An 11,234-nucleotide genomic window follows, 5' to 3' on the forward strand; every position below is an offset into this window, starting at 1 on the left:
TTTCCATGGATAAAACAGATAGGATTTTATTTAACATCTTATAATATATTACAAACATATACAACGTCAATAATAAATTAAAAATAAATGGGTAAAATGAGTCTGAGGAAAGTTCCTACTCAGTACATTGCTCAGACCTTTTTCTGTCTTCATCCCCTAAGCATTCGGGTGATGAGCAATCCTGATCATTTATTTCCTTGCTAGAAAAACTGGTTCTGGCAGCACTGGTCAAACACAGAGCGATCCGTGGCCTCTTGGCAGCAGAAAGATGTTTGCTGATCGCAGGGATACTGACGGATGCACCTCTGCGGTCAAGAAGGATTGATGAACATTTGTACGATATGCACAAAACTCTGCAAGAACTCATCAACATTCTTCTCTTCCAGCTCCTCGCATTCTCTGCATCCAGACTCTGTGATATTCTGCCAAATTATAAAAGGAAGAATTAGATTGGCACGCCTAATGTATGTCTTCCCTGGGAATATTACGTTATCTGAACCATATGGGCAGGCCGGTAGACAGGAAATTGGCTAATTCGCATGCTATGAAGAAGCACAATGACAGAAGAGAACTAGGAGGTGGAATAGGCACTCGTCTCTCCTGAAACAGATTCAGATTGCTGAAACTAGAAGCCCTGTCTGGTAGACTGTGGACTCCTTCTTAGAGCCCTGTAGTAATGTCTTGTTATTTACTCTGAGTACAAAGTTTGAGCCTCTCTGTGTGGAACACGGCCGGCTGTGAGCTACTTGCCTACTTCATTTATTCATTCATTCATTCATTCATTCATTCATTCATTTGCCAGTCCTGAGGCTTGAACTCAGGGCCTGAGTGTGATCCCTGAGTTAATTTATTTGCTCATAGCTCACAGTTTACTACTTAAGCCACCGCTCCTCTTTTTGGCAATAAACAGAAGGCAAGAACCTCAAGGACTTTCCTGCCCCAGCTGGCTTTCATGGTTCCTCAGACCTCAGCTTCCTGAGGAGCTGGGGTTACAGGTGTGAGCCACTGCATCCCTGCATCCCCTCTCACTATGACACATCACCTGGGGAGCCCGGAGGCCATTGCTTTTTCTCTCTGTTGCATTCAGGTGCTGACTCTTGCAGGAGAGTATGGGAGTTCGCAGGCTGCCCAGGCCAGCGCAATGCACTGACTCTACCCAAGAAATCCTCACTGAAGCCTCTCCCAGCATCTCATGTGTTCTATTCTCATTAGACCTTTTCTCTTTTTCTAAGCTCTTCCAGGAGGAGAGAGAACACCCAAATGTGTTTGTTTCCCTTAGCATTAAACTTAATGCCTGGCACACAGTAACCATCTCATCCTAGGCTGAAATAACTATTTAGGTGAATTCCCCAAATTGTAACTTCCAACACAGTGTGTGATGGATAACAAGAATATTGCAAATGCAATGATTGTGAATAAACACACTAAAAACCATCTGAAGTGGAAAGGCTATGACAGCAAGAAGAAAAAATGAAATTAGATGTTGCATCCATTAAGCACACGGAAGATAGATTCCACAGCATTTACCAGGCAAACAGTGTCTGCCTGGCACCGCTCAACTCTGTAGACTACTGTCCCATTTGATCCAGAGAATAATCACGTCGGAGAGGCAGGCAGGGCCGTTACGTGATGCGCCGGCTTCTCTGCCTGTGTGCCCACCCCTCCAGCACTTATGCACAGCACCACCACTTCAACGACTGACATTGGCCTTGTCACTGCGTCACTTGAAGCAGGGCGAGCTGTCAGGGAGACACAGCAGGAACGTTAGCCATGAATAAATTCACTTCCTAAACATATCGAGAATTTGGGATGTGCCAGGCATCGTTCTGAGAACGGGGCGAGGGCAACGTCCTGCTTGCTCCTTTGAAGTTGATGCTGTGGAGGAAGAAACGAGGCAGCCCTCCTTTGAGGAAAAGCAGTGACGCTGGGGAGGTGCAGGAAGGCCCTGTGCACACACATGGCAGCGCCCAGACAGCGACACTGCAGCAGAGATCTAGAGCAGCCTGTCATTTGTAGGGTACTACCAGCTCGCACCAAGGCACCAGACGCAGGTTCTGCACGGGAAGCTTCCTGGGCCTCTCCCTGTGTCATCCTATGTCGGCCTATTCCGTCACACATCTCTAAGCTAGATCCCCAGCTCCCTGACCAGCCTTTGTGATGCTACCAGACTTCATAAATAACCAGCTTAGTCATCTGCTTCGGTGATCACCCGATGGCTATTTCCTTCTTCCTTAAGGCCAGGGATCCTGGGTGTGATTTTCTCTTTGTTTTTTTTATGCTGGATCCTCAAGGCTAATATGTATTCATTAAATGAAGTAATTTTGCTATGCCTTTTAGGTTTATTATACTCATTTTCTGCCTGTCTTTGTTTGGTGACCAAAAGCCACAATTCTTTTACTTCAGCCCTCACAGTACCTTCAAATAATTGGTACTTTTACTATGTATTTTCAGGGTTAGATCAGACTTTGCTTGCATGGAACGGGGTCTCCCCCTTTTACCCATGGGAACCAATGTTTCCAGGTCACAGTGTCCGATTTGTGTCTTTCTTCAAATAGAACTGAGGATCACTAAATCAAAAGAAGGCAGAGAAGAGGAGGAGGACGGAGAATAGGAATAAGAGGAAGAAGAAGAGAAAAATAAGAGGAAGAGGAGGAAGAGGAATAGAACAATTTCAGAGACATACTGTATGTATTAAAGGATTCATTAAAGCCTCAAGAGTTGAATTTGGCAGACAGTAGTAACTCATTAAATATGAGTTACCTGTAGCCCACTATTACTGGTATTGAACCAAACCTCAAGTTAGTAACTCCACTGCACCTGGGTCTCTGGTTCACCACTAGACTCCAGCACAAGAGCCCATGGCAGCCTGGCTTAGCAAATGTCTCCTTACCAAATGTCTCAGTGGACAGTTTTAGGCTGTGAGGGCACTGCTCACGTCTGCATGCTATTTGACCCACTCTGAAGCCTCTTCTGCGTGCCACTTAGGAGGTATGTGTGTCTGTGAATGGTTTTCCCTGGTCAGACTGGCTGCATAGAGAACTCACCCCATTTGAAGATAGACTGCTGTTGGCCAGAATGATGAGATTGCTCACTGTTTCATGAATGTCCACATTTCTAGATTCATGTAAAATTACCCGTAACTCCAGCAGGAAGCACTTCATCGCCGTGACTTTGCAATTAGGCTAAAAAATATAAAATGTTATAAAGAACTATTTTGGAAAAAAATAGATTCTTTCTCATTTTCACACCCATGTCATTCTCATGCTTGAAACGTCCATCCAGATGTTTTCTAAAGGCCTACACATCTTCAAAAATGTTACAGAGGAAATTTTTCCCCCTCAAGAAGGATGCTATGAGAAAAAGAATGTGAAACACACGGATAGACTGGATGACCTTGCCTCAGCCGAAGTAGTTCCTCTGTGGAAAGAATGTGCCAGCACAGAGGCACATCTGTAAGAATTTTTAGAATCAGATTGAACATCAACCTTTCTCCGTGGTAGCTTGCTTTCATCCTAATCTAGTTCATCTCAAAGCTCCAGAGGCTGAAGGAATTCCAAGAAAAAAATAAAGCAGACATAAAACCCTACCTCCTGGCCAGCCTAAGGAGGAAGCAATCTCTAAACGGTGCCAGACAATCCATTCCCTACCACAGTCATCAAACAGAAACGTGAACGTCAAGTATTGACTAGAAATCTACCTAGGACTTATTTGGGTCCCTGATAGCTGGCACAGGGCTTGGTCCTTGCGGACACTTAAGAAATGTCACTAAGTAGATGAATGAATGAAGAAACGCACACAGCCAATGGGCTGGCACTGCAGCTGCTCGGAGTGATAAGGTAGACTCCATGTGTGTCTCATAACAGGACAAAGTGGAGGTTCAGAAAAGTTAGCGCCATCCATGGTGACACCGGGAGGGAGAGGAAGAATGCCTCTTCACCTCTGAGCTGCCAGGCTACTTTCTTAGAAGAAAGCAATCTCAAGATGTGAATGCTGGTGCCTCGTCTGCCTTCTGCTTAGACAAAAAAATGCGAAGAAAATCAGAAACAACAAAGAGAGAATTCTTCCATGGGGAGCAGCCAGGCCCGACTGGGGAATAAAAATGCTTTTCCTAGTTCCTTCCCATGGCTTCTCTCTGGTGACTGTAAAATATTTCAGAGATGTTCTTACAGAGAAATAGCAAAGAGGATGCCGCTTTCAACAGACACACTACAAAGCATGCCTTCCCTTCAGTGAAACTGGGGATTCATTTCTTGGCTTTAGCCATATTCCAGAGAGGAAAGTGTAACATCAGCCTTAGACAATGTCAGAGTGGTAATGAGACAAGTTCATCATTTTTGAATTCTCCTAGATTGTGTGGACTGTTTCTGTTCTCACATAGAGACCACTTAGACGAAGGCTCTCCTGAAAAAAATGTAAAGATCCATGCAAAATATAGAGTATGGGCACTCATAGGCAATTTATACACACTGTGGTTATCATAGGCAATTTATACACACTGTGGTTATCATAGGCAATTTATACACACTGTGGTTAGAGCATCTATACACCATGGCACAGGAAATAACTGATAGGTTGGATGGCATCGAATGGGTTAACCTGATTCATGCATTTAATTTCATCTCAATCTAACGGCGTTACAGAAATGAGTAATGGATTTTGTTTGATATTGATAGAGTGGGGGGTGGGTTACTTTTTTGCTGTTTTGATCTGGAGCCTCATTCCAGAAATAGTATTTGAGTAGCTTTTCTTTCCCAATTACCACAAACTCAGTGAACTTATATATAGAAATATACATTGAAAATGAAAATTAAAACCTATGAGAATTTTAGTTATATTATAAACATGATATTTTTGAAAGATGAAAAACCATCAATTTTGTAAAAACAAAATTTTTGTACTCACATGAACATTACTCTCGGTATATAAAGTAGCATCAATGTGAATAGACTGAAAATAAATAAAATTAGTTAATATGATAAAGTAAACCATACCCTACTTATTAACCCATCATCTCCACAGAGCCTCTCCCACTGTCCCTAACTTCTGCCCACCTCTCTTCTGACAAATGCTCCTTTTCATCCGCCTGCCTTAGTTGCACAGGCAAGGGAGGAGTTTCGCTCTTTCATGTCCACAAGTTTACAATCCAGTCCAGTCAACCCCACCCCTTTGTCCCTTTCTCCCTTTTGCCTCCCCCCATTTCCCAAAACATTCTCAACAAGTTCTAGTGGTCTATGTTCATGGTTGGAAACATTTTTTTTTACTGTATCTTGAGACACTGACAGGATTTCAGCATATGAATCAATGGGAAAACACAATCCATCCTGTATTTTTTTTAATCTGTGTTTTATCTGTCAGTTGATATGATCCTATTGTTTCCTGGTTTAGGCTGTGGATATATATGTTGGGTTACAATTGTTGACTTTCAGATATTGAACAACAGGTGGAACCAATCCTATCTGAAGAGGGTGTATAATTTATTGCCAAATTTTATTGTTAATATTTTGCTGGAGAATTTTATATATCCAATAACTGTTTTTAGTCTTATTTTTGATCCCAAACCCATCTGATTTTAACATAAGAACAAAATAAGCACCCTAAAATAAGTTGGAAAGTTTTCCTTCTTTTATTTTATGTAGGAGACGGTACAACTTTAATTCTTCTGGAATTTTTTTTTTCAGAATGCTCCAATATAGTTGGTTGGGTCTAGAGTGTCTTTGGCTGTGCATTTGATGAATTCACTGTTTCTATTGGCTAAGGGATACTTGAATTATCAAGTTCATTTTTGACATATTTTAGAAGTGTGGAATGTTTGAAAGAATGGTTTGTGTCCTGTGACTTTTCAGATTTGTGACCATGAGATTGTTATTGGATTTGTTTGTCAGCCTACACGATGCCATAGTTTATACCCTCAATTCCATTTATGATACTACTTACAACAGTCTGTCTCCAGTATGAGCTAATCTTAATTGCATTAATGACATCTGAAAAGATGTTTTTACCCCCGACTTTCTCTCAAGCAGACTGCCTTCCAGTTATCTCTCTTAAATCTGTCGTGCTCATTTTGCGATTGAGTGTTTCCAGCATATTTTGTGTTTTAGCTATTACAACATTTGTAGCTGTTATTCCCACTTGGTTCCCTTATACCTTCGATTTCTAAGATTTTCACGTCTTTTATGGTGTTTGTAATTCATTACTTTGTGGAGAATTTTTGTAATTGGTGCTTTTAAACCCATATCCATTAATTCCAATATTTGATCCACCCTGGTTATGACTTTCGTCTTCTTGGTTTCCAGGCCCTGTGGCTACTGTACTGTGTCACTACCACTGAGGCACTGATGGTTTTGTGTCTCCTAATGGGACAGAAGGCCTTTCCCTGGGTCAGGCTTGTTTTTAGGTAGAGGATGGGTATAAATAATACTTTTTCAACTGCTCTTTTGAGTGTGGCTTTGCTATTTATTTTCTACTGGTTCTGGTGGACCACCTGGTGTCTCTGGCGGGAGAAGAGACCTCTACTCCAGAGATGAGACATTCCTTCCTGGAGTCAGGTCTGCCTCAGCTCCCCCTACAGACAGAACCAGGCTACCAGGATTTTCCAGACTGAAGAAGGAAGTCTCTGACCTACATCAATGAGGACAGTGAAAGATTAAAATTTAAAGATCACTAAAATTCAGAAACAAAAAAAGAAAGGCTTCTTCTAACGCGTTAGTAGGCACCAAATAGCCTACCAAAAGCCTTGCCATTTCCAGTGAGATTTCATTAAGGCTCACAAAAAGCATAAAGATATACTTCCTGGCAATTGGATCAGCGAGGTCATAGAAAAGCGAGCACTCACTTGAATAAGTTCTTCAATTCTTTTCAGATCATGTATTACATCATGCCAGCTGGCCTCTGTTTTAGGAAGCCCTGCGCCGACACAGCTGAAAGGGAAGCATGGTGAGTGAGACAGGACCAGAACAGACTTCTAAACACGACGAGTGGACCATCAACAACTCTGCATTCTGAGTGACGACTCCAGTGTTGGGCTTGTCTCTGCGCATGTCAGAGCCCTGCAGATGAACAGAACCCCCAAACAGCACAGTCTGGACACGTTAGCTTAACAAGGATCAACCATTGCTGAGGTTTCCAGAAATCCATGGCTGCAGGCATAATTCATAAGTTAACTTTGTATCCTACGACGCAATAAACAGAAACTGCACCAGATGTGTGGCAGTGCCTGATAAATGTTCTTGAGTGGATTACTATATTTCTTTAAGACTTGAAGGCCGAATAAATAAGTGAACATGTTAAACAATAGCCACGTTCCTGTCATTGTGGGGCTGTCGGTGTGGCTTGTGGTTTGTTAGCTGTGTCTCGCAATGCTCTCAGGGTGGTTATGTCTGGACAGGCTTCTCCATACACATATTTTATACATTGCTCAATGTACTGTGAATGACGGTATATGTACTCACCTGGGTAAAAACTGAAATGGAGCATCCAGATAAAGGACACGCTGATGCAATGACTATGGAGTGAGGTTAGAGTGCTGGGAAAGGTCGTCCTATGGGTGTTTTACAGAAGCTGAGTTTGCAATGGCGTCTCGGGGGGTTAGGGGGAGGGAGGCTTCTCTGCCAGAAGCTAAGGTTCCTCTTACCACAGGGGCATCACTGAGAGAAGGGAATCATGTTGTGAGCTGCGTGTGGGGTCAGGCTGACCCATGGATCTGCATCGCTGACGTAAGATAAGCACACAGGAAATGAGCTGTTACAAAAACCAACTGGTACCAAGATGAATGACGCCATGCTTATCGCTTCTTGCTTGACTGCTATGTCTGAAACTTGCTTGTGGATTGTCCACGAAAGTAACTCCTGGATGTTTTCTGTTTCTAAAATAGTATATAAGACTGGAACTAAAAATAAACGGGCTGCAGTCTTAGGCCGCAGACCTCCCGACATCATCTGTTTTCTTTTTCTTCTCATCCTCATCTCCTAAATCAGGAATCCCACCTCATTGCCAGCTGGCTCTGGCAAAAACAGACTTTAGATAACCGTTGTTTGGGCAAAGTGACTAGCCAATACAACACTGATTTCAGTATTTGAATCGACACATGAGCTGCAGCCAAGAGAAAAGAAAACAGGTAACAGACATGGAGAAATCTGATTGGCTTTTAGGAGAAGAAACCAAAGGTCTACTTAAAGAAATATTTCCATCTTAAGGTAAAGACCAAAGTAAAGGAGGCATCAAGAGCAGTTAATACAGTCACATGAGCAAGTTTTCCTGGAATGGATAATTTAGGACGGCTATCATGGCTATTGACAGGATGACATGTATGAAATTACCCCAAAATGAAGACATGAATGCCGGCCTCAGTTAAAAAGTGACTGTTCAAAAGCAGACACAAGTAGCACTGGATAGATGGACTTCTCAGGTGTGGTTTCTGAAAAATACAATCACAAGTAAGATGATGATCCACTTTCAGTTCAAATATTAGATGGCAAATAACACATTAGCGTATTTCTGAACACAAAGGTACAATTATTCCACAGCCAGTTTTCCTTTATCAGAAATAAGGGAACTAAGATTGATCCCTTTTGGCTTTTCTCCCATCTCCAAAGCTGCCTCCTCTTACACAGAATTCTTTAATAAATTTTTCTCTTGCTGCCTGGCAATGATTATTTCATCAAGTTTACAGTGATTTAATGATTTACATCTATACAAATGTTGCCAATTAACCTTTTCTATTATGTGAATTCCTTTCAGCCTTCTCTCCTTTTTAATAGGTGAATATGTCTTCTACAGTACATATCAATGGCATGAATTAGTAGCAAATATAATAAATGTGTGTTAAATTCCTGTAGCTATATGAAACTAAGTTATATTACCCTTCAGAGATAAATAAAATAGAAATGGAATTGACTAAAGATAACACTATCTTAAGAGCTGTTGTGAAACACGGTTTCCTGGTGATTTGAGAAACTCATTTATCTTAGAAATCCCCGGAGTTGTATAACCTTTTGTGTTCTCAAAGCTCTTAGTTTTGTTAAAAGAGAGAGAGAGACTGAGAGAAAGAGACAAAGAGAGAGAAAAGAAAGAAAGAAAGAAAGAAAGAAAGAAAGAAAGAAAGAAAGAAAGAAAGAGGAAGTACTGTGTTCCATTGAGTTTGTGCTGGAGAGATGAGAAACGCCCAGGCCTTGTTTCTAAAAACTGCCGCATTCATCGAGAGGACAGACATTTAGAGAAACACATGGATCAAAGAGCATCACAAAGTGGTTTACCTTGTTCTCTAAATCCTTTGCTATTTTTTTTTTCAAAATAAACACAGTCCTTGTGAGTGCAGACATGGATGGCATGCCAAGGTTTCTACAGTATAATCACAAAGTGTATTACGAAGTACCTGAGATTCAAGTAACATTTTTTTTTGCCAGTCCCGGGCTTGAGCTCAGGGCCTGAGCACTGTCCTTGGACTTTCTCAAGGCTAGAGCTCTACCACTTGAGCCTCAGCACCACTTCTGGCTTTTTGCTATGTATGTGGTACCGAGGAATCAAACCCAGGTCTTTGTGCATGCTAGGAAGCACTCTACCACTAGGCCAAACTCCCGGCCCCTCAAGTAATATTTTTAAACAACAGTAATATGCTACCTGGGCCCTAGTGGCTCACACCTGTAATCCTAGCTACTCAGGAGACTGTGATCTGAGGATCGTGGTTCAAAGCCAGCCCTGGGCAGGAAAATCTGTGGGACTCTCATTTCTAGTTAACCATCCTAAAACCAGAAGTGGCACTGTGGCTCCATGTGGTAGAGCACTAGTCTTGAGCAAAGGAGCACAGGCACAGTGCCCAAGCCCCAAGTTCAAGTCCCATGACCTACAACAACAACAACAACAACAACAACAACGAAGTGCTGTTCTATTTTTTTCCTTACCAAAATTCTCATTACTCAATGCCAGTATAAGTCCTTACGTATTGAAGAGCCGGCTAGGACAGTGCGCTTCCAGCAGCCATCCATCCAGAATCCCTACAATACAATCCAGGGGAAGGGGATGCCGTTAAAACCACAGTGCTAGCAGGGAAATATGATAGTTACACAACAACACCGACTTATTCATAGTTATCCTGAATATAGGCAACTCAGGGATAACATTACAGCATATAGACAAGCTGACCTAACCCCCCAGAAAGCACAGGACAGCCAGGGCTGAAGACAAGGTTTGTCTCATTACAAAAAAAAAAAAACAAAATCCTAGGACCGGGAGTTTGGCCTAGTGTTAGAGTGCTTGCCTAGCATGCACAAAGACCTGGGTTCGATTCCTTGGTACCACATACATAGAAAATAGACAGAAGTGGTGCTGAGGCTCAAGTGGTAGAGTTCTAGCTTTGAGAAACAAAACAAAACCTCAAGGACAGTGCTCAGTGCTCATGCCCTGAATCCAATCCCAGGATAACAACAAATAAAAAAATCCTTCTAATATATTCTGTCTCTAAGGCGTAAAGAGTGAAAATACTTACATTCATATAATCACTGATTTGTAATCTAATTTATAACAGCAGTAAATATTGAGAAGTTTTGTCTTTGAAACAAATCATTTTTAATTGAGGCAACATTTGAGAATTTAATAAATATCCCAATTCTATTTTTTTAATTCAAAGTAAGAGCAGAATGTGGTGCATAGATCTTCTTATCTTCAGTTATATTTCATTGAAACATTTAAAAGCAAAATATGCAAAATATAAACAATTTTCTGTCTTTTAGAAGTAGTACATATTTATTGATCTCACTCAAACTAATTTTGAAATCTTTCAAATTCCATGACATAAATATTCAATGAAATTAAGTTCTATAAATTCAAATGGCTAACTTACCATATTTTTCAAATTTTCTAAAATGTAAAAATAGTTTCTCTAAAATCTAGAATATATTATTCCTAAAAGAAAGACAAACATTTAGCAAAGCATTAAGCAAGAAACTATACATGCAGGCGCGCGCGCGCGCACACACACACACACACACACACAGTGTGCAGTGGGACATTTTCTATGAAGAATGTGCTAAATCTAAGTCCACTGCTTATCTGTGATCTAAATGATTTATCAATTGTTACTCTCATTTCACAAGTCTTCTTTTTTTACATTAATCTTCACTTTAAATACTGCCAAGCTGCATAGTTACCTTTGTATTTTTTTAATCCAAAGTCTTAAATTCCCTCCATCCTTTTTAATTGTGGTATCCCAGTTTCTATATGGTTCAAGTACAGTATTATTT

At 41.1% G+C, this 11,234-nt stretch overlaps 1 protein-coding gene across 1 annotated transcript; it reads right to left on the reverse strand.

The window, feature by feature from the left end:
* On the reverse strand, window positions 1-9,317 carry Il15 (interleukin 15). The gene is made up of 6 exons (XM_090356606.1): window positions 9,252-9,317; window positions 8,316-8,413; window positions 6,833-6,917; window positions 4,903-4,947; window positions 3,045-3,182; window positions 1-422 (listed from the first exon to the last, which is right to left on the reverse strand). Exons 1-6 carry the CDS (start codon window positions 9,315-9,317, stop codon window positions 312-314), a joined length of 543 nt encoding a protein of 180 aa, XP_090212732.1. The 3' UTR covers window positions 1-311.
* Between the last annotated feature and the right edge of the window lie 1,917 nt (window positions 9,318-11,234).

The sequence above is a fragment of the Megascapheus bottae genome, chromosome 23, assembly GCF_031878675.1.
Source record: "Megascapheus bottae isolate mThoBot1 chromosome 23, mThoBot2.hap1, whole genome shotgun sequence".
Taxonomy (NCBI): domain Eukaryota; kingdom Metazoa; phylum Chordata; class Mammalia; order Rodentia; family Geomyidae; genus Megascapheus; species Megascapheus bottae.

Bases quoted from the DNA above. Each gene is read 5' to 3' on its own strand.
- Il15 (XM_090356606.1), bottom strand. From the start codon at position 9,317: ATGTCTGCACTCACAAGGACTGTGTTTATTTTGAAAAAAAAAATAGCA. The intron at 8,414-9,251 runs GTAAACCACTTT...TGTATTTTTCAG, and splicing joins CAAAGGATTTAGAGAACAAG to AAACCACACCTGAGAAGTCC. The intron at 423-3,044 runs GTGAGTTCTCTA...ATAATTTGGCAG, and splicing joins GCAGTCTATCTTCAAATGGG to AATATCACAGAGTCTGGATG.